At 47.3% G+C, this 23657-nt stretch overlaps 1 protein-coding gene and 1 pseudogene across 3 annotated transcripts; both read left to right on the plus strand.

Annotated features, from left to right (window-relative positions):
• Positions 1 to 672: 672 nt before the first annotated feature.
• LOC144329799 (uncharacterized) lies at positions 673 to 9966 on the plus strand (annotated as a pseudogene). The gene is made up of 4 exons (XR_013395422.1): positions 673 to 747; positions 1553 to 1740; positions 2494 to 2650; positions 9213 to 9966. The product of XR_013395422.1 is annotated as an uncharacterized LOC144329799 (transcript).
• A 7369-nt stretch (positions 9967 to 17335) lies between these two features.
• TCL1B (TCL1 family AKT coactivator B) lies at positions 17336 to 23314 on the plus strand. 2 transcript variants are annotated; one of them, XM_001101160.4, is made up of 4 exons: positions 17336 to 17591; positions 21416 to 21586; positions 21946 to 22014; positions 22618 to 23314. In XM_001101160.4, exons 1-3 carry the CDS (start codon positions 17409 to 17411, stop codon positions 21997 to 21999), a joined length of 408 nt encoding a protein of 135 aa, XP_001101160.2. In that variant the 5' UTR covers positions 17336 to 17408; the 3' UTR covers positions 22000 to 22014; positions 22618 to 23314. The 2 variants fall into 2 exon arrangements, with proteins under 2 accessions (XP_001101160.2, XP_077797798.1); XM_077941672.1 differs by lacking the exons at positions 21946 to 22014; positions 22618 to 23314 and having other exon boundaries at positions 21416 to 21935.
• The last annotated feature ends 343 nt before the right edge of the window (positions 23315 to 23657 follow it).

The following is a 23657-nucleotide window of genomic DNA, read 5'->3' on the forward strand; positions in this document are numbered from 1 at the left end:
AGCGGGGAATTCCCATGGATTCAATTCGACTTCTTTCCATGGGCGTGTTCTAAGCAGCCTCTTTGTTCCAGAAGCTGCCCTCAGCCAGAGTTGGATAAGCAATCCTCACTCCCCAGCCTCCTTTGGATAGGGATGAAGACCCCACTGGGGTCGGAAGTGCAGAGGCAGACAGGTGTATGGAGTCACCTGTAAATTGATTCAAGTGAGCCAGGAAAGCAGCGAAGAAAAGAGAAACCTGAGTGACGATGTAGTGGAGGAACAGGGTTGGAAAGAGGCTGCTGGCTGTCTGGCTTCGCAGCTCTGGCTTCCTAATCAGCCTCGCTCTTGTCTCTGGTGTTCTCTGGCTCTTGTCCACCTGTCTGTTTCTCGTTGCCAGCTGTTGACTCATCTTTGCTGGAGCTGAGCTAGAATTCTGGTGTTTATAAGCCCGTAACTAGCTAAGCACTAGTTGATAACGTTGGAGTTAGTGGATAACCGCAGGGCTGGGCTACTAAGCTGTTTCAGTTGAAAAATAAATAAATAAATAAGCAAACAAACACACACCACACCCAGCACTTTTTGTATTTTTAGTAGAGACAGGGTTTCACATGTTAGCCAGGATGGACTCGATCTCCTGATCCCGTGATCCACCCACCTTGGCCTCCCAAAGTGCTGGGATTACAGGCGTGAGCCACTGTGCCTGGCCACCTTTGTCCTGTTTTCTACAGGTTAGAAGCAAGGCACAAGTCATACCTACATTCAAGGACTGTGCAAAGGATAAACTGCAGGAGGTGAAGAACTTGAGAGCTATTTTAGAAGCTGCCTTCCACACTTTACAGTCCACTTTGCAGCTACACTGAGCTCTTAGCAACTCCCTGGGCCTGCTGAGCACCTCTTGCCTTTCTGCCTTTGCATATGCTGTTCCCTCTGCCTGGAATTCCATCTCTTCTGCCTTTGCCCACCTCCTCCTAAGGCCTCTGCTTAGATGCAATTTCTTTGGGCTCTTATTAGCAGCATCCAAATCTGTGCTGGTTTCTTCTAATGCTTACTCTGCATCGTAATTTTTCTGTTTACTTGTTAATCCCCTCCCACTCCTGCCAGTACCTAAAGTAAAATCTACACAGGGCTTGGCACATTGTGGATGCTCAATGAAGATTTGTTAAATGAGTGAATGATTGAATGAAATAAGCCCCAGCTTGGAACCCAGGGCTGTAATTTCCAGTTCTGGTCCCTGTCTCCTGCCCAGGCGCTGTCTAAGGGCTCATCTCTCCCAGGAGCCCCTGTATCATCTCAGTAACTAGACTAGTACCCAGTACCATATCGACTTCCTCGACTTTGAAATAATTTTCACATGCAATTCTCAGGTGCGCTTCCCTAGAACCTCTCTCGCTGTTCTTTGCCTTCCTCCTCTCCCTGCCTCGTATCTCCTTGGTCCTGCCAAAAATCGGAAGCTCATTATTAAACAAGGAGCTGCCTTACATTATCCCAGAGACTATAGATGTTAAATATTTGCTTCTATCTCAACTGAGGACTGACATAGTAAAGGCTCCTTGAGATGTTAGCTGTCAAGGAGGGGAATAAAAGTTTTTCATCTGCATGAGTAATTGTTTCCTGTTTTATCCAGAGAGACAACAGATTTACATCCCAGACACATTCACACTGGGCCAAGAGCAGCTGCCATTGCAGATTCCAGTCACGTCCTTTTTTTCCCTCCTTCTCCTTCTTGGAGTTACAACAGAAGCTGGGGAGGTGAGAGTGCAGGTGAGAGAGGAGGGGGGCTCTGGAACATGTAGCCTGTGAGGAGGGAAATCAGGGTGGTGCTTAGGTGGAGGTGGGAGCTGGGCCAGGGTCTTGGCTAGTCAGAAAGGCTGGCGAAGCGCGTACTGGGGAGGCAGAGGGCCTGTTTTCCTTCCTCTCTTTCCTTCACACCCACCTCAACCCACTGTCGAGTCCTATGAGCTCTGAAATAGATCCTGCCTCCAGCGCCTTCTCACCTCTGTCTCCCCCATTCCAGTCCATGCCACCTCATCTCTTACTGGGACTTCCACAACAGCCTCCCGAGTGGTCTTGGCTTCTGTTCTTAAATCGTTCAGTGCCTTCTCTGCGGAGCCACAAGACAGATCTTTTTAATCTGCTCTCCTTGGTTTCTCACAGCCCTTGGAATGAAACCTCGGCCTGCAGCCCTGTGTGACCTGCTGCCTGTCCTTACCTCTTAACCTCATCTAAGATCCCCCTCCCCTCCTCATACCGGCCTTTCTGTTTCTCAGACACTCCAAGCTTGTTCTGCTCTTGGACCTTCACGCTGTCTTTCTGTCTTCTGAGAGTCTGTGCCCCCTCTGCCAGATCATGCAGCTGGCTCTCTGCCTAAATACTCTCTTCCGAGGGGTCTTCCTTGGCCCTGTGGTCTGACATGGTACCCTCCTCCATCCCTCCAGCCCATTACAGTGCCATAACACTTTTATTGCCATCTAGATAACATCAGTTGGTTTTGTGCATCATCTGCCACCCCACTAGAAAGGACATGGATGAAGCAGGGAGGCACGTGCCTGTCTCATTCACCTGTGGATCTGCTGCATCCAGGACCATGCCGGCACAAAGTAGGAGCCCAAGGAATATTTATTGAAGAAATGAAAGGTGACAGAAGGCAGAAGGAGGGAGACTCCAAGAAGAGGTAAATTTGGTATCTTAGCAAGTAGGTGACTACCACTGTCTGGGGGAAAGCTGATGTATGAGGACTTGACAATAATGACAGCAGTAAAAATCGCTACTATTTTGTTTTGAGATGAATTTTAGTTTCTGAAATTGTCCAAAGCACTTTTATCAATAGAAACTTGTTACACCTCCCTCCAACAGGGAGAATCAGCACAGGAAGCTGCTCCCTCAAACACTAAAGGCTCCTGGAGTTATTCACAGTGCTGGGGAACAACCAGAGAAGGAGGAGGACAGAGGGAGAGAACATTTTTTTAAAAAATCCCAAACAAAACTAAATTCTGTACATGTATATCTCGAGTGAGTAAATGTGTAACATTCAGCAAACTCCTACACTTGCCAGGTTTTATGGCTTCATGGAGTCATATAAAATGTGCTTCACAAAGCTAGGAGTCTGCACAGAATATAGGGCTCTGATTCATATTTTATTTACTTATTTATTTATTTTTGTAGAGATGGGATCCCACTATATCGCACAGGCTGGTCTCAAACTCCTGAGCTCAAGCGATCCTTCTGTCTTGGCCTCCCAAGGTGCTGAGACTACGGGTGTGAGCAATCACTCCCAGCCTGATTTGTATTTTATAAAGAGGCAAAGATGGAGTGCACAGCTGAGCAATCTCTTGCATTTCTGGACCTTGAGAATCAGGTAGCTTAGGGAGGCTGAAAACTCAGAAGAAAGCTCGGAATTGAGATCTTTGATTTTTGCCCAGAGAGTCCAGCTAACACACTTTATAACCCAGAAGGCCTTACAAATATTTCAGAGCAGAGGCAGCATTTTTGCACTGGATAAACAAAGGTACGGTAATTTCTTCATAGTTTATTTTCATTACAAGTAATTCTTTTCCTGAAGAAAAATGTGTATTTCTGATTTATTTCCCCTCTGAAAGGGGAGGGGAGTTATAATATTCTGTTTTCATAGCACCATTTCTCAAGATCAAACCCAGGCAGGCATTTTTACAGCACACATTTCCATATGTCGTTGCTAATCCTCACAACCTTGAGGAAACCGAGGTGCAAAGGGGTTGAGGAATGTGTTCACCATCCCAAAGCCAACGAAGTGCCAGAACCCAGATCCAAGCTAGGCTGTCTCATCCCCAAGGACATACTCTTTATCCTGTTCCTTATGACTTTTCTGGCAGCAGGCATGAGGGAGCAAGAATTTGGCTCTTCTGACATTTCTCAGGCACCTGGTATGTGCCAGGCCTACTATAAACCCCAAGATGACATGGTCCGTGTCTATCCATTGAGCATCAAAAAGACTGTTATCAGGACTCGAGGCCTGAGGCACAGCTCTGAATCAGATGCAGGCCTCTGGTGTTTGCAAAGGATGAGTGAGTGTGTGTACATGTATGCATGCATTGTGTGTAGGGGTGTGTGTGTGTTGGGGGCAGAAAATTCTCCCTGAACTGTTGGTATTAAGGCAAATCTTTGATGGAGTGACTAGAGTGTGGGGACTTGAACCCTAGTTTTGAAGTGGGGACTTCGAACACTAGTATGGCCAGCAGACAGGCTGGAGTTGCTGAATTCTAAGCTAGGTCTTTAATCCACTCCTCTTCTCTAAATCAGGGTAGAATTGGACTCAGTGCTAGTTCAGGGCTGAGGATGCAGGGAGATGAATGGTTCTAGACACTGGGAAGAAGAAGGGATGGATGATGAACCTGGCAGGTCACAGGATCATGGACTTGGCTGTATGTTGGACGTCTGTGTAAGATCTGAGTTGAGACCTTTGATTTTTGCCCAGAGAGCCCAGCTAACACACTTTATAACCCAGTGAGACCAGCCAGTGGCTGTTCATTGCTTCTGCCTTGCCCCTATGCCTGTCCGCCTCCCATAGCAGGTCCCTATAGCATAAGGAAAATGGGAACAACCTTTTCCCTGGACACTAGGGAATCTAGTTTGGTGGATAAAGATGGATGGTTGTTAAACAATCACATCTTGGGCTCTGTGTGTTCAGTGAAGCCTCATTTAACAGATCTCTCTGATGAGAAAGGTGAATGGTGGGGACAAAATACATGCCGTTACCAGAAGTCTGGCGGGGGCCATGTGCAGTGGCATGCACCTGTAGTCACAGCCACTCGGGAGGCAGAGGTGGGAGGATCGCTTGAGCCCAGGAGGTTGAGGCTTTAGTGAGCTATGATGGCACCATTGTACTCCAGCCTGGCTGACAGAGTGAGACCCTGTCTAAAAAAGGAAAAGAAGTTTAGGGGGAAAGCTTTTAGGAGATGGATGATGGTTAATTTTAATTCCGCCTAACATTTTAAACTTTGGTATGTCAAAAGGTGAGAATTGCCAGTGTCAAGGCACGGAACCAAAGGAAAACCCGAGGGTTGAGAAGGTGGGAAGGGCCGCGGTGTGGCAGGCAGCAGAGTTACCGGGATGACTTCTGCTAAAGGAACTGATCATCCACCACCTTCAGGAAGGAGGTGCCTGGGGCCCTTTAAGAGAGCAATTTCAGTGGAGGCTGTGGGCAGGTTGGCAGAAACAAGATTGTGAGATGGTCTGTATCAGGAATCAGGCTTGAGGGTTAGTGCTCCTAGACTTTTCTGAGAAGTCTGGCTTCGAAGGGAAGGCTGGAGAGCTAGCACAATGCTCAACAATAACAATACCTAAGGCAGTTAGAATGTGCCAGGCACTGTTCTAAGAACTTAGCACATTTCAGCTCATTTAATAAATTCCTTACAACTATATGAAGTATGTAGTCTTTTCATTATACCTTTTGACAGGTGAGTTACTTGCTGGAATTCACATGGCTAGTAAATACCGGAGCTGAGATTTGAACCCAGGCAATCTGGCTCCAGAATCTGTGTTTTTAACCCACATACTATATTGACCATCATGAAAAGATGGTGGTAGGCAGGCTTGTTTCTAAGGATGGGAGGGTCCTCATAATATCTGTATTTACAGAGAGTAGGGGGAGGTGGGTTACTTCCTCTCCCAACCCCAGAAAGCCAGGCATGTTGGCTGGCATCCCTGGGACCTCAGATATTCAAGCAACCATGGCCTTGCAAATCAGGCGTTCTATTTATTAGAGTTGTGTAGTGAGGTCCCCTCCATTTCGTCCCCAGAATATCTCCTAGACAAGTTGGGTCCTACAGGGCCTGAGTATAAATAAGATGGTACCCTCTACTGTTATGGAGTAACTTGGAGCTGGGCCCCAGATGCTCTGTGTGGATTAGATGAGTCATTAGTATTTGGCAATGTAACTTGACAGGCTTGCTGAGTTACTGGGGCATATGTCCCCAGCTCATGAGTACCACCCTGACTTCTGTCAATCAGTGAACAGGGTTTGCAGTGTCCACCAGGTACCTGTGGTGTAGTAGAAGAGAGTTTGAACTTTGTAATCAAACATGCTGAAGTTCAGATTCCAGCTCCTCCACTAGCTACCTCTGTGATCTTGGCTAAGTGATGGTCACTTTTTTTTTTTTTTGAGACAAGGTCTCATTCTGTCTCTTAGGCTGGAGTGCAGTGGCATGATCATGGCTCAGTGCAGTCTCAACCTCCCGAACTCAAGAGATCATCCCTCTTCAGCCTCCTGAGTAGCTGTGACTGTGGGACGCGCGCCATGATATCCAGCTAATTTTTTACCTTTTGTAGAGATAGGATTTCGCCATGTTGCCCAGGTGGTCTCAAACTCCTGGGCTCAAGCGATCCACCCACCTCATCCTCTCAAAGTGCTGGGATTACAGGTGTGAGCCACCGTGCCCATCCTGATGGTTGCTTTCAGAGCCTTGGTTCTTCATCTCTAAAACAAAGATAGGAACACTGCCCAGTTTCCATGGAGAGCTCGTAACACATGCGGACCTCTCTCCCCTCACCCTTCAGTTAGATACTTAATATTTGCAAAGACCCAATTTCTTCATCTTAAGAAGGCGGCCACCATGCTTGAGGGAGTGACCCATTTACAAACAATTGCTTCCTTCTGGGTCATTCTGATGGATTAAATGAAGAACCATTTAAAACCACAGCCCAAAGAGCCAGAGGGAGAGGCAGCAGAGGGAAGATGCAGGTGGATCTTCATGCACTGCATGAGGAAGCTTTGTACCACGGTCAGGAAAAGCTCCAGGCACACAAGGGCAGCCTCCATGGCCAATCAGAGCGCACCTCTCACCTCGGCAACTCTGCTAACCTAAATAGACCAGTCACACAGCAGACCTGCAAGAAAGACATGATAATTACAGAGACCCCGGGGGACCATCTGTGCGGACTGATGCTTTGTTTCTCCTGACCCCTCAGACCTCTCTATTTCACTGCAAACTCTCAATACCCAGGGCCTTTGTTTTGCCGTGAACACTTTCATTCCTGAGTACATTTTCTATGAGGAGTTGGCAGGAAGGGAGTCAGAATGAATTATATTTTCAGCACACCTCTGGGTTCATGTTGACCCAGGAAACCATTTGACTAAAGGATATTTCAATCCAACAAATACTCTCTGGGCCCTTCCAATGTTTCTGGCACTGGTTTGATGCTGAGGACATAGAGATGAATAAGAAATGGTCTCTGTCCCCCAACTGATTGTCAATTATCAGTTATCATTGATGATCTGCCATGTGCCAGGGACTTCATAAATATTATTACCATTGCTTACAACAACATAGTAAGGTAGATAGCATCTTTGTGTTACAGGTGAGGAGTAGGAAGTTCAAAAAGGTTAAGTTATAAGGTCAAAGTCACACAACTAGTGAGGGGTAAAACTAACCTTTGGATTTGGGGCTGTTCACCATCAAACCCTATGTGCTTTTGATACAGACAGGAGACCCGGAAATACTGGGTAGAAGAGGGTGGTTCCCTGGCAAAGGCCTTACCCTCAAACCTGGAAATCTGCAGCCCTAAATGGGAAGAGGCATTCCAGTTTTGATGCCCAAAAGTTGCCTTTTGGCCCACCATGTCCCCTATCCTATACCTGTATAAACCCCAGACCCCAGGCTCCAGAAGCAGATGAGGAGACAAACAGAAAAGCAGAAGAATGGCAGGATGGCACAGTAGAGAGAAGAAAAGGAACATCTGAATGTTGAGAGGAATTTGGCTGGGGGCAGTGGGAGAGGAGATTAGCCACTAGACAGCCAAACTCCAGGGGAAGATCATTTTCCCACTCCATCCCCCTTCCAGCTCCCCATCCATCCTGCTGAGAGCCACTTCCACCACTCAATGAACTGCCTGCATTCATCCTTAAAGTTTATGCGTGACCTGATTCTTCCTGGACACGGACAAAGACCTAGGTACCAAGAGGGTCCACTGAACTGTCTAACACTTAAGTCATCCATGGACAGCAAGGCTAACAGAATGCTGTAACATGTGCCCACTTGGACTCTGGGAGTCACAGACACCCACCCATAGATGCTACTATGGGGCTGGAACCCAAAAAGTGCTCACCCTGGCTCCTGCACCTGCCCATCTGCATGCTCCCCCTCCGGTAAGGGGTTTGAGGATGTGGTGGCTGAACATAAGAGCTATGCCCCTGTCACACGTCATGGGACAGGGGTCAGGGAACTCTCCCATTTCACTTTCAAATATTCCAGGTCCCCTTTTCGTTTGGGAGCCAGAGTCTAGTGGAGACAGAGATAGAAAGCCTGAAATAGGATCTGGGCAATATAAACCTACATGCTGTAAGCCAAGTCAGAGTGAGGCTGATGTGATAACGGAAGTCTGAAGAAAAGGTGGGAGACAATTATTCTGACTGAAAAGGAGGCAAGAGTTCCCGCCATAGGCTTGATGCTATGTGCCCCTGGCTTCCTAACTCATTTGCAAATGGAAAATACTATTGCATTGTAGGAACCGTCTTTCTCCATTTATATGGGGAAGGAGAAAGAATGGCTGGGCTGAATGAATTTATCCCTTGGTCCTCTTCCAACAAAGCTCAGCTATGAAGCATAAATCCAGCTCTCCCCACCCCCTCTCAGTGGAGCTGGGGAGAAATCAAAAGCCCCTCTGTCAATAATGAGACCAAAGTTTGCAAGGGCAGGACGAGCCTGTGCTAACGGACAAAGTGTTGTTTCCTCCTCAATTTGGTTTTAGACTGTCTTGTCCTATGGGGGAGAAAAGGTCTGCCCTTGGGAGAGGTGCCAACTTTATAGATCTATTAATAAAAGAACTGGCAGGCTTATTGTTCTTGCCAATGAGGAAACTTGAATGAGAGAAGCCAGGCTCAACCTTGGCCAACAGGCTGGAGCCCATCACCCTAATTTCACCCCGCTTCTCCTTACCCAAGCATCCAAGGCTAGGCAGCACCCACCCAGCAGCTTCCACCTGGCTGAAGCCTGCACCTGCTCCAGACCAAGGTTAGGTGGAAACTTGGCATGGGAAGAGAGGGCTCACCTGTGGGCAGGATAGAATCTATCCAAGAAGGAGACCTGAAAAATTAAAGCCTATGAGACAAGGGGTGATCCTGAAGGCAGGCAGGAGAAAGGGCCGGAGGGAGAGGCCACTGGGGAATTCTTCCTGGTGAATACTGAAGTTACTAGATGTTTTGTCTTGCAAAACTCAAGGGAAAACTCTCAAACTCTAACATTTGTCTGTTCTGTGTCCAGATTGTCCTTTTGAAACGGACCCAACTTTCAGTAAAGAAACTTGCGCTGGCCTGCCCAGCCTGGTGTGCTAGTTCTGTGGAAACTGACCGGCCAGGGTGGCCACGGGAGGAAGAGCCTGGTTCTCCTTCACCAGCTCCTGTGAAAAAGGGACCTGGTCAATAAGGCAAATGACGTCACTTGCCAACATTTGATATTGCCAAGTGCTTTTGTTTGGCACTACTATAGATTTAAAAAATGTATCTCACTTTTAAAATTTGCATTTTCTTGATTACTTGTGAGACTGAGCGTCTTCTCATACAGCAACTGGCCGTTTTCATCTCCTTTTCTGTGAATTCTAGCTGTTCCCTATTTTTCCAATGGGTTATTCCCTTTACTTACTGATCTGTAAGAGTTCATTACATATACTGGAAACTAATACTTTGCTATATATTGTTACTATCTTCTCTTACTCTGGTCACTTTTGAAAATTCATGTATTGTCATAAGAAGTCATACTTTTCGGTGGCTCATGCCTGTAATCCCAGCACTTTGGGAGGCCGAGGCAGGCGGATCACCTGAGGTCAGGAGTTTGAGACCAACCTGACCAACACGGAGAAACCCTGTCTCTACTAAAAATACAACATTAGCTGGGTTTGGTGGCACACGCCTGTATTCCCAGCTACTCGGGAGGCTGAGACAGGAGAATTGCTTGAACCTGGGAGGTGGAGGTTGTGGTGAACCGAGATCGTGTCATTGCACTCCAGCCTGGGCAATAAGAACGAAACTCCATCTCAAAAAAAAAAAAAAAAAAAAAAAAAAAGGTCATACTTTTGCTTTCTGCATCATCTTTAAGAAGGTCATCCCTATCGAAGGTCATAAACATGTTCTTAATATTTTCATATGTTTATTTTCCAAGGTTAGGTCTTAGAAAATTACAAAATAACCATTTGTAATTTCATGCTGTGAAAGGTGGAGGAAGGGAATTTCCTCTTCTTGCCCCCAAACCTAAAACCCTTACTTGCCTCTAAGCTGATTCTCCTTGTTCCTTTCAGTTACACTGGAAGAAGAGTCCCTCCTTCCTTCAAGCCAAGCCATCCCCTTGGGCTCTCATCACTGTGCTTGCCTTCAGTTTATACCTTGCCATTCTCTCCTGCTTCAATTCCGTCAGCACAAAGACATAATTTAATTCCTTCTACTTTAAAAAAAAAAAAAAAAAAAAAAGCTCTCCCTCTCTTAGGGTAAGATGAAGTGGTTTGCAACATGCCAATGCTACTCTCAGAGGCTTTTGAACCACAGTGACTCCATTTTGAATAAGGGCTGAATAAAATAAGACTGAGACCTTACTGGACTGCATTCCCATGAGCTTAGGCATTCTAAGTCACAGGATGAGATAGGAGGTCAGCACAGGATACAGGTCACAAAGACCTTGCTGATAAAACAGGTTGTGATAAAAAAAAAAAAAGCCAGTCAAAACTCACCAAAAGCAAGATGGTGACAAAAGTGATCTCTGGTCGTCCTCACTGCTGATTATTCACTAATTATAATATAGTAGCATGATAAAAGACACTCCCACCAGCACCATGACAGTTTACAATGACATGGACACATCAGGAAGTTACCCTATATGTCTAAAGGGGAGGAGCCCTCCGGTCCAATTGTCCACCCCTTTCCTGGAAAACTCAAGAATAATGCACCCCTTGTTTAGCATATAATCAAGAAATAACCATGAAAATAGCCAACCAGCAGCCCTCAGGGCTGCTCTGCCTATGGAGTAGCCATTCTGTATTTACTTTCTTAATAAACTTGCTTTCACTTTACCCTATGGACTTGCCCCAAATTCTTGCATGAGGTCCAAGAACCTTCTCTTGAGATCTGGATTGGGACCCCTTTCTGGTAACACTACAGCCACACTATGGAAAATCTAGATAAAAATAAAGATTGTATTTTCCAAACCGTCGGGGAGCTACGGAAGCAACAAGGGCCAGAGGAAGTAAAATTCTGGAGAAGGGAGGACAGCTCAGAGGTGAGCATCTGCAGATGCCTTTCCCTTGCTGTCAGTTGATAATTCCGGGCACAGGCTAAAGACTGAAATTCGTGCTGAGTCCAGTCGGGGGCTGCTGTGGAGTAATCAAATTAAAGGCCTGAGGGGCCTCAAGCATCCAGCCAGCTTCCTCCTTAAGACGTGCTGAACTGTGAAGCTGTGTGATGTGAGAGGCTAACAGGCTAAGTTGAAGACCTCAGAAAAGTAGAGTGGAATTTCCTGTGGGTTTTTTTTTTTTTTTTGAGGCAGGGTCTCTTTCTGTCAGGAATGCAGTGGCACAATCACAGCTCACTGCAGCCTGGACCTCTCAGGCTCCAGTGATCCTCCCACCTCAGCCCCCAAGTAGCTGGGACCACAGGCACGTGCCACCACACCCGGGTACTTTTTGTATTTTTTGTAGAGTGGGTCTGACCATGTTGCCCAGGCTCCCTGTGGTCTCCTGAGAAGACAAAGGCTCACCACGGGGTGGAGTTCCTGAGAACAACTTGGCGGGAGCAGAAAACGCTGGAGAGCAGGTGAACTGACCCCTGCTGTCAGGCATCTGCAGCTGCTTTTCCCTGAGAACATTAGCCATGAGTCTTTGTGCAGCGGGACAAATGTGGAGACCTGAGGGAACCTCAGATGTGGGACCAGTACCCTCTAACCACAGGCTTTTTACAATTTGAAGCAGTTCAGGGCAGGATGCTGAAGAGCAAAGCCAAACCCCCAAAAGCAAAATAATTTCCTGCAGTCTCTTAGTGTCATGAGCAAATGTGAACCCGAAAGAGCCAATCTTTCAAGAAAGATCCTTAGTGGCTAATGGGGCCTAAATGTAAAATAGAGCCAAGCAGCCATCTGCTAACTAGAAATCACATAGGTACTCTGAGTTCCCAGAAATCCAACACCTCTGTTCGACTTGAGGACTTTCAGAGCACGTCTAAACCAACCAGTCAGAGCCCACCTGCCTTGACCAATCAAGGCTCAGCTGTACCAACTAATTGGAACTACCTGAGTCTGAATCTCTCAGTTGCATAAATGGACCTGATTGGGAACCTGGGTGGGAACTTTTGCTACAGAACCCCAAGCCTCCCTTTGTTCTCTGGAACACATCTTGTTTTACACTGAAGGCTGCATCTCCCTGGTGTGCAAACTATTCACTGGAATATAAAGTCTCTTTCCTCCAATTTCCTTTCCAGAGAACTTTTGTTCACGGTGCTGAGACAAAGACCTATCAGCCTCTTGATTGAAAGTCATACTCTAAGAACAGGGCAAACTAGAGGTAGATGGGCTATTTTTTTTTTTTTTTTAAATAGAGTCTCACTCTGTCACCCAGGCTGAAGTGCAGTGGCTCGATCTTGACTCACTGCAGCCTTGACCTCCGGGGTTCAAGTGATCCTCCCACCTCAGCCTCCCAAGTAGCTGGGGCTACAGGCATGCACCATCACACCCAGCTACTTTTTGTATTTTTTTTTTTTGTAGAGATGGGGGTCTCACTGTTGCCTAGGCTGGTCTCAAACTCCTGAGCTCAAGCGATCCACCCACCTTGGCCTCCCAAAGTGCTGGGATTACAAAGTGAGCCACTGTGCCTGGCCACATAGACTGATTCTTTTCCAAACTGCAACTTAACCTTGGCTCAGTTCAGTCCCTATTGGGATTAAACTGTTTAATACTTCACTGTATCTGCCTAGCAGAGAATAGGGTTAACCGTACTTAGGGGGAAAACACTAGAGCCTTTCCAGTGCTTTTATACAAAATATTTGGCATTCCTTTAAATATTACTCAAGAGAAAAGACCATTTAACTAAAAACCAAGAGAAAAAGCAGACAATAGAAGGAGGCCCACCAGTAAATCAGAGTTATTAGACAAGAACTTTATGATTATGTCCAAAGAAATAGAATGATGGACAGAATGATTAAAAGTGTAGAGATTATCAGATAAAGTTTTAATTTTTCAAAAAAAGCATCAAGTGGGCATCCTGGAACTAATATAATATTTGCAGCAAAGAAATCAATTGAGAGCAGATTGGATATAGCAGATGTCAGCATTCGTGAACTGGAAGATAAACCAATAGAAAACATCAAAATTGAAGCTCAGAGAGGGAAAAAAAGGGAAACAAAACAGGACAGAACATAGAGAGCATGGCACACAGTTTAAAGGGTCTGACAATGTGTAGTTGGAGTTACTGAAAGAGAGGGAAAGAGGAGAAGAAAGGATGAGACAGGAATAGTTGAAGATAATAATGGCTAAGACATTTCCTCAAAGAACAGATAAACTATTAGAGATAAGTCAGTTTATCTAAGTCTTGGATATAGTGTCAATGTACACAAACCAGTTGCATTTTTTTATAACAGCAACAAACATAATACAGAATTTAAAATGACGTTTAAAATGGCATCAATCAAATACTTAAGAGTTAATTTAATAAAATCAGAGAGAACAATGAAAGACAACCCAAAATATGGAAGGATACACTATGCAATCGCTTCAGATTATAAGGCTTAATATGGTGGAGGTGTTAATTCTCTTCAAATAGACCTATAGATTCAGCACAATCCCCATCAATCTTAGCAGGCTTTTAGAGGTGGGAAGGATTAACAAGCTGATTTTAAAATGCATATGCATATGTAAAGGGAAGCAAATAGCTGTATTAGGGTTCTCCAGAGAAACAGAATCTTACTATAAGATATAAAGACCTATTTTAAAGCTATAGTAATTAGCAATGTGGTATCAACACAAGCAGAGACGAACAGACTAGTGGAATAGAAAAGTGTCCAGAAACAGACTCAGACATGAATATTCCCAGATTTGTGACAGAAGTGATGATACAGTACAGTAGGAGAACGGATAGTCTTTTAAATAAATGGCATTAAGTTAATTGGATATCAACATGGACAAATGAATCTAAATAAAACCTTTAGAAGAAAATAGTGTACATTTTCACCTTGAAATGAGCAAAACTTTCCTAAACCCCCATTCTTCAGTTACATTGTTGGGTTGAGTTTCTTTTACCAGTTTGCAAGTTTGCTCTGGACGTTCTTGTTTTTGTTATTATCTGCACAGTCTCCATCCAGTCTTTTCTCTAGTAGTCATGATCTACTTGATTACTAAGCCACTCTTTCGTTTTATCATTAGTTCAAACATTAAGTGCATACTTATGCCACTCCTTGTCTCAAACATTCATTGCTCCTCATTCAAAACCAGCTGCTGGCACTGGCGTGTTTGATCCTTACAATGGAGCATCAGCACCTCCCCTGCCCCCACCACCCCACCACCACCACATTCTTATTCTTTATCGTATGAGCCTGGATAATCCTCATTATTCCTGATCTCCAGACACACCCTGAATTACCTCTCGTCCAGGTCTACTCATGCTGCTTCCTTTGTGGGATAACTTTGCCAGTTCCACCTATACCACGCTCTGTCTAGACTGTCTGCCTTTGGCATCTTGTCTGCCCTGCCATTTTGGCCCAGTACCGAGGAGGAGCTGAACAGAACTGTGCAGAGGTATCAGTGACTCTTACCCAGCCTTCCAATCCCTGCACAGTGCCTCCTTGTTTGTGGTCTGGAATCCTTCCAGCAAGCGGGTCCCCGGGGGCTTGGGGCTTGTGAAGGGTTCCCTCTACTGGAAGAGGAGAGCATTGCGCCCAGGCATGAGTGCACTGTCAGTACCAGGCAATCCCGGGAGACATTCTGGAGAGATCAAAGTGCTTCTCAAACACTTTGGTGGCACCTACCCCCAAGAGTGAATCCTTCAGGTCACAGGTACCAGAGATGGACAACTTGGCCAGAAGACATAGCCTTATCTCAGACATGACATGGACAAAGGCCAGCTGAAGGACCAGGGACCAAACTGTTCTCACCTGCAGCTCTGAGGCTTTTTTCAGAGCAGGTCCAAGGGTTGAGGAGTGGGAGACCTGGCCAAGGAGGGTGATTGGTGAAGCAATCAATTTTCCACCTCGAGGCTAACTGGTAGTTATTTCTTTCTGCCTATGGAGACCTCTACTTGCCTTCTGACCACCCACTCATGGGAAGGTGTTCTCCGTCTGCACCTTCAGAGCCCACCAGCATTTCTTCAGTAGCCACTGTGGATCTCCCTGCTCCAGGTTCTGCCTCTTCCATGTAATGAGCCAAACTTGGCCAAAGCAGACAACAAGCAGCATGCATGTTAGAACCAGGAACAGCTGGGTCCATATCCTTCCTCTGCTACCCACTTCGTTCAGGTTACTAAGCCCCTCAAGCCTCTGATGCTCATCTATGAAATGGGGGTGACAGTCTCTAGTTTATGGAGTTGTTGGGAGATGTCAGTGAGATACCCTATGAAAAATGCCTGACATGGCATAGGGGCTTCCCACATATTAAGCAACCTTTACCTCCAACCCCACTGACAGCCACACACCTGCCCATCAGGGAATGAGGTTGAGAATATCAATATATATATTTGCAATAGAAAGTGATAGAGATAAATAGTAATTGCATTGGGGTTACAAGGGTAGGACTGATGGATTCTGCTTGGGAGAGGGAACTCATCTGAGAACATAACTATCGACCAGGGTATTTCAAGTGTTAACTATGTGTCAGGCTTTAACACTTTACATATAGCCTCATCGGATCCTCAGAGGAGTCCCATAGGGTAGGTACTTACAGCAAACAGGCTACGGGGGGCCCAGGAGACCAGGTGTCCCCATGATCCCTGCCTCCTAGTATTCATAACCTTGAGTAAGGGTAGGACCTACCCCTGACCAATAGAATGCGGCAAAGGTGACATACGTACGTGATTCCACATCACATTATATGAGACTGTGATGTCCCTTGTCTTCCTGGCCTACTCCAGTCCCACCCCAAGTGTTGGTTTCTTGGAAAAACACTGGGGAAGGAGGTGGAATTGCTGTGAAAACAAGGCTCAGACCTCCACAGAAGCTGCCCAGTGAGTTCTTCAAAAGTGGTTATCCTACCTGCCACTTACACTGGATCAGGGCTGTCCAGAAATCATTTTCACATCTCCCCAGCAGAATGGCGTCATCTCAATACTAATTTTCACTTGAACTAGAAGAATCATGCGTGTGGATTTCAAAAGGAAAAGGTTCCTATTCATGGTGCATTTAGGAGCAGCCCAGGGTGCTTATAGAACGGACCTTGCTATGTTCTTGAGCTTCTGTGGCCTCTTGACAAAGTCGAGCAAATAAGACGACCAGGCCAAGTGGGCACTCTGGGTCCCGTGGCCAAGGATGGGCTGGCCAGGTGGCCATGTGGCCTCCCGTGGCCTTGTTTCTGTCAGTTTTATCTGATCCTGATCTCAGATGCTGATAGGGCCCTGGCTTATTTTCTAAGGAGAGGGAGCTTGATTTGTGCAGGATGCGCCTTCACCAGATACCTCCAGGGCCAAGAGTCCACAGAGGTTACACGCCCCCGCCCCCCATGCCTCTAAGCTCTAAGCTCAAAGAAGGGTCCCTGACACGGAGTCCTGTTACAGGAACGGCCACAGGGTGGGAGAGACCAGGGTCGTGCATGCCAGCTCAGGATCTGGGGCAGGATGGTTGGCAGGGGGTTGCGAGGAGCAAAGGAGGGGAATCACCTGCCAGAAAATTGGGCAGGGGGATCTCAGAGAGGAGGCTGAGGAGGGACTGGGACCAGTGGAAGGGAGGTGAAATAGGTCTTAGGGGCCAAATTCCTTGCAGATGCCTGGGGTGAAGCCTGCAGCTCCCGGTCCAGCCCCCGCCCCTCCAGGAGACCCAGGCCGGGTTCCTAACCCCCTGCTCTTTGGCTTCGTCCCTGCCTAGCCCCTGCTGCAGGTTGCTTTTATTTCCCTCCTCCTCCCTCTCCTCTCCCTCCTCTGCTTCTGCTACCTCCCCTTCCTCTGCTACCCACTTCGTTCAGGTTACTAAGCCACTCAAGCCTCTGATACTTTGTCTGTGAAATGTGGGTGACAGTCTCTAGTTTATGGAGTTGTTAGGAGATGTCAGTGAGATACCCTATGAAAAATGCCTGACATGGCATAGGGCTCCCCACATATTAAGCAACCTTTATTCCCCCTCCCCACTCTTCCCCGCTTCCCCGACTGGCCCCGCCCCACTGCCGGCCCCGCCCCCACTGCCGGCCCCGGCCCCACCCACGCGGGAGCTGCTCCATTTAAGGAGATTGCGCGCCTTGAAAGGTCCACACATGTGAGCCTCGAGGCGAGCCCCCGGGTGCAGACTTGCCATGGCCTCCGAAGCTTCTGCGCGTCTAGGGACGCCCCCTGACCGTCTGTGGATCCAGAAGCCTGGCATCTACGAAGACGAGGAAGGGAGGACCTGGGTGACTGTGGTTGTGCGGTTCAGTCCCTCGCACAGGGAATGGGCCAGGGCCTCAAACACCCAGGGCAGCGCCTCCCAGGGCAGCACAGTGAGTCCTGGGCACGGGGGGGAGGCTGTGGGAGGGCTGCGCACTGACCCTTGCCCGTGTGGGAACGCGGTGGGGGATTAGAGGGGGCCGTTCTTACCCGCACTGGAAAACACTTCTGTGCAGGTCTAGGAGCGAAGCAATGCCCTGGCCCCAGGAACACCCCCGTGAAGGGACCACAGGCACAAACTTATCCACATGAGGTAATACGGTCCTGCCTGGTGAAGCCGAGGCTAAGGCAGCTCAGGACTTAGTGCCATTCCCAGTGCATGCTGGGAAGGTTCACAAATGGGGCAGCTATTGAGCTGGGCTTTGTGGGATGAGTAGGAGTTCTCCAGGTCTAGAAAGGAGGCGGGAGTAGTATAAGCAAAAGCATTGCAACCTGGAGGCACCAGGTGGGCCAATAGGATGAATGTGAGATTGGTTTCAGATTACTAATCTGCAAAATGAGAATAATATACCTCTGTGGCAAGTGAGTCACAGACATGCTCATGTACGTGGCTCACCGCCTGACTGGCCTGGGGAAGCATTTGACTGATAACAGATTCTGGAAATTAATTCAGGAGGCTTGGGTGGAGTCCTAGATTCTTTACTGTTCAAAAGCTCCCCAGGTGATAATGATAATGACTCAGGAAACGGCCGTAGATGAGGGCTTTAGATCACAGCCGGTCTTTGAGGGATAAAGTAAATACAGTAGAGTCTCTGGTGAGGGCGGGAATTGATTCCAGGACCGACTGTGGATGCTCAAGTCCCTGATAGAAAATTACATGGGTAGTAATTACATACAACCTTAGCACAATCCTCTCCTATATTTGAAATTAGATTACTAATAACACCTAATGCTACACCTACACATCACTTCAAGCTCTGCTTCTTGGAACTTTGTGGAAATTTTTTTTCCCCCAAATATTTTTAATCTGAGGTTGGTTGAATTCATGGGTGCAGTATCCATGGAAATGGGGAGCTGGCTGTACCTTAGTGTAATATGGTGAAAGTTTATCCGGATATTTAAAATGCCATTGAAGGCCAGGCGCGGTGGCTCACGCCTGTAATCCCACCACTTTGGGAGGCCGAGGCTGGCAGATCATGAGGTCAGGAGATCAAGACCATCCTGGCTAACATGGTGAAAACCCGTCTCTACTGAAAATACAAAAAAATTAGCCGGGCATGGTGGCGGGTGCCTGTAGTCCCAGCTACTTAGGAGGCTGAGGCAGGAGAATGGCGTGAATCCAGGAGGCAGAGCTTGCAGTGAGCTGAGATAGCGCCACTGCACTCCAGCCTGGGTGACATAGCGAGATTCCGTCTCAAAACAAAAACAAAAACAAAAAAACCCAAACATTTAGGTCATTGTAAACAATTCACTGCCTGTTTGTTTTTTGAGAGAGTCTTGCTCTGTTGCGGCTGGAGTGCAGTGGTGTGATCTCGGCTCACTGCAACCTCCACCTCCCAGGCTCAAGTGATTCTCATGCCTCAGCCTCCTGAGTAGCTGGGATTACAGGCTATTTTTTTTTACAGCTATTTTTTTTTTGTTATTTTTAGAAGAGACAAGGTTTAATCATGTGAGCCAGGCTGGTTTTGAACTCCTGACCTCAAGTGATCTGCCCACCTTGGCTCCCAAACTGCTGGGATTACAGGCGAGCCACCGCGCCCTGCCAGTTCACTGACATTTTAAACAATATAACACATTTCCTTAAAAATCTTCAAATAGGTTGTTTCAAAAAACGTTGGTAGACAACATGGAAAGGCTTTTCTGTACATACACTAAATAAAGCATGCAAAAATTGTGGAGCAAATATTTTAAGTTTTTCAAAAGCCAGAGAAGGTGTTAATGGAGGGGACTGTGAAATGGTGCAGCCGCTATGGAAAACAGGATGAGAATTCCTCAAAAAAGAGAATTACGGCACAATCCAGCAATGCCATTTCTGGGTGTATACCCACAAGACTTTGAAGCAGGAACTTAAGCATGTATTTGTACATCCATGTTCACAGCAGTATCATTCATACTAGCCAAAAGGTGGAGGCAGCCCCAGTGTCCATTGATAGATGAATGGGTAAACAAAACACAAACCATGAAGTATTCACACTTAAAAAGGAAGGAAAGTCAGGCACATGGATGAAACTTGGAGACATTATACTAAATGAAATAGGCCAGTCACGGAAGGACAGATTCTCTTGTATGAGGTACTCAGAGTGGTCTCGTTCATAAAGTGGAATGGTGGCTGCCAGGGGCTGGAGGGAGTCGGGGATGGGAAGTTAATGTTAATAACAGGTATGGAGTCTCAGTTTGGGAAGATAAAAAGTTCTGGAGGTGGATAGTGCCGACGGTTCCACATGTCAATGCACTTAATGCCACTGAACTGTACTCTTAAAAACAGTTCTAAGCTTTTTTTTTTTTTTTTTTTTTTTTTTTTTTTTTTTTTTTTAATGATTCAGTGGAAATAGAATGGATTCTTCAAATAACTTAGCCATGGGTGGGATAAGGGACCTACTTAGTATTTTTTTCCTTCTTTCTTAAAAATAGATCGATGTCTTAGGGTGGGAATTAAGCTTCCTGGGCACATCTAATGCAAAGAGTAGCCAACTTTTTCTGTAAAGGATCTGATGGTAAACATTTTCCACTTTGAGAGCTATGCTCTTGCAGCTACTCAGCTCTACTATTGCAGTGCAAAAGCAGCTAAAGGCAACGGTAAAGGAATGAGGGAAGGAGCCTTAGTTTATTTACAATAAAGCTTTATTTGCAAAAGCAGATGGTAAGCCGGACTTCGTTTGCTGATCTCTGATCTAAAGTCAGAATACACAGAGAAGGAGAGATTTTTGCCACATAATTTAAAATATTTCTCTTTGCAAAAGCAGTCCGTAAAAAAGCTAGGACAACAAACTGAGAAAAATCATCACAACGTGTTTTTTTGATAAAGCGCTAATATTCTTAATTCAAAAAGACGTTTTATCACTAACGACAAATACTTAGAAAATTGTGTAAAAGACTTTCCATTTTGTTGCATAAGAAGCTTTGATTTTACTTTTCCTTTCATCTTTCTAACTTCCAGTACCAGCCTAATTTTGTTATTTTTATTATTATGTATTTATATTGAGACAGGGTCTTTCTCTGTCTCCCAGGCTGGAGTGCAATGACGTAATCATAGCTCACAACAGCCTCTACCTCCCGTGTTCGAGAAATCTTCCCACCTTAGCTTCCCGAGTAGCTGGGACTGTAGGCACATGCCACCATGGCCAGCTAATTTTTTATTTTTTGTAGAGACAGAGTCTCATTATGTTGCCAAGGCTGGTCTTGAACTCCTAGCTTCAAGCAGTCCTCCTGCCTCGGCCTCCCGAAGTGTTGGGATTACAGGCATAAGTCACTGCTCCCAGCCTTATTTTGTATATTTACTGTAAGTATGTGAAGTTCATGATCAGAACTGCAGCATATTTTGGGGGGAAAATCTATCACCCTCAGATCCAGGAGTCCATGGATATCTTGTTTTTAAAACGAAGATTTAAAAATTATGGCAATGGCAGAGATGGAGCCCCAAGAGAATACTTAGCTTTAACCCAGGGTGGTGACAGGTTGGAAACAGTGGCTAAATTTGGGGGTTGCAGTGGGGCGAGGCAGGGAGCAGGTCAGAGGGGGCCAGAAGAACCCCAGTCATCCTAGATGTAGCCACAGGCACCAGTGCCAAGGCTCTTGGTCTGGAATTCTGAAAACATTTACCTCTGACCCTGGCAGCCCACTGGCCGGGCCGGGGCATCTAGGCCTGCATTGCTAGTATGCCGCCCAGTTGGCAGGGAACCCTATCCCTGATCTGCCACCCCCTCTCCGGTCCCTTCAGTATGAACCCAGCATCACGGTGCACTTGTGGCAGATGGCAGTGCATACCCGGGAGCCACTCTTTTCCGGCCAGATGCCCTTCTCCCAGCTGCCCCCCGTGTGGCAGCTTTACCCCGGGAGGAAGTACCGAGCAGCCGATTCCAGTTTCTGGGAAATAGTGGACCATGGCCAGGCAAGTGTGTGGTGGTTCCAGGTGAAAGCGACGGGTGGCCCCCTGGTGACTGCCGTGGCCCTCTCTCTTCTGTACCCCTGGCCCCCTCGGGGTTCTTGTCTCTCCTCTTCCTGTTGCTCAAGTCTTCCTTCAAGGAGGCCTGAATGTGTATGGGTGGATCAGTACATGAGTTCCCATGTGGGATGTAGGCAGAATGGGTGAGGGAGGGAGGGTTGCCTTCCCTGGGCTAGGGAAATCCACAAGCCGGAGTTCCCACCTGCCTCGCCCCTGCCTGCTGCTGCCAGCCTGCATGGGCGGCCCTTAAGGCCAACTGGAGGAGCATCTCCCAGAGGTTCTGATGGCTGCTCCCTCTCCTGCAGATCGACTCCATGGAGCAGCTGGTCCTCACATATCAGCCGGAGAGGAAAGACTGACAGTGGGAGTGGCTGGTATGTTGGGGGCCCGTGCCTCTCGGTGCAGGGATCAGACGAAAGCGAGAATACTTCTCCTCTTTTCAGAAAGACGGCATGGCCTCCTTCTCCTCCCTGCTGTTTCCTGAGATTTTTCTTACATAGCCACCTCTGCTCCCCCGCCCCTTGGATGTGTGATGGTCTACTGTGGGTGGGCCCCTATAATAAGTTCCTAAAGCATGGGATCTCATCGAATAAGATTAATCATTTAATCCTTGTGAGAATTCTGTGAGGTGTACATGTTAATGACCCATTTCACAATGAAAAGACTAAGACTCTGGGGATGGGAATGATTTCCTCGAGACCGTACAGCCAGGAAATAGCAGTGATCAAGCTCACATCTAATGATCTCAGGTCCCTAGACTTAACCATGGCACTGAGGTGCCATGCGACGGTGGCCTTCGAGGACCCAGCACTGACCCACAGAGGGCTCCTCCCAGATGGGCTGCAGCTTGGAGCAGGCCAGGCAGGGCCTGGTCCATTGGAGGGGCTGGCACTGGGTTTGCCTTTGACCCCAGCAGCTTGGATGGGGTGCCAGGCTCCTCCATAGTTCACTGACTATCTCCTTTGGTCTTCTCCCAGGCCCTGCTGGCCCTGCCCCTCTGGCCTGGTGTCTCCTCGTGCCCCCTCAGTGAGGATCTTCATGTACCGTCTTCTGTTTGCACACCCAGCATAGCCTCCTTGCAGGCAGGAGGCAGTGGGGCCCCTGAACACTCAGCTTCTCTCGTTTTCCTCAGTTATGAGTCCTGTCCTGTCCTGCTTGGATCTGCACTTAGGGCAACTGGCCTAGATGGACTTCACTAGGGGCCCTGTCTGTGCGCTGAGCCAGTTTCCCCTGCTGGCTGCAAGCTGTGGGTTCTCTTTCTCCTCTGTACCCCTCATGCTGATCTTCTAGATGCCACTCCCAAATTCCCTTCATACCCACCGGGATGTGTGCCCAGCCAGGCCTCCGGCACTCCCAGTGCAGCTCGTGATTGGAAACTCACCATCAGCAGGCAGTGGCTCGGTTTAAGAGACGGCCGCAGAGGGAGCCCAGTCTGGATATGGACTCGGATGCCCTGTGGGTATCAGTTCTGCTGACGCTTTGGCCCGAAATAGATCCAGTGCTGAGCCAGTAGTGTACGCCAGAGGCTCAGTGAGCCCATCTGCACAGTGGGGAGCGTGGAAGGACGGGTTTGGCCTGTGCTTCTGCTTGTTCAGTTCTTCAGCTCACGAAGGGATGCTAGTCCATGAAGGTGGCCTCGCAGTACTGGTTAATTAAACTTTATTGCACACTGTCCACTTTTGTGCTGAATTGGAGCTTCTCTTTGGCCTCTTTCTAGCATAGAAATGCAGCTTCCGGTATCGAAATGTTAAGGTAACATTTTAATGTTCCTTTTCATATTTTTCCACACTGGGAAGGAAATTGTAATCAGTCCATTCAGCAGCAGGACGCTGGCGGGAGGTAAGGAAGGGGAGGAGACTCGTGCGGGCTCTGGGTGAAGCCCTGCTGTGAAAGGGCAGGAAAGCCGTGGTGGTCACAGGAGAACCGGGAGCAAGGGAGAGCTTCCAAAACGAGACAGTGCAACAGCATGTCAGTGCAGGAGATGCAGAATGCAGGTGCAAGGGACGAAGGGCCCATG

The sequence above is a fragment of the Macaca mulatta genome, chromosome 7 (genome assembly GCF_049350105.2).
Source record: "Macaca mulatta isolate MMU2019108-1 chromosome 7, T2T-MMU8v2.0, whole genome shotgun sequence".
In the NCBI taxonomy this organism is placed as follows: domain Eukaryota; kingdom Metazoa; phylum Chordata; class Mammalia; order Primates; family Cercopithecidae; genus Macaca; species Macaca mulatta.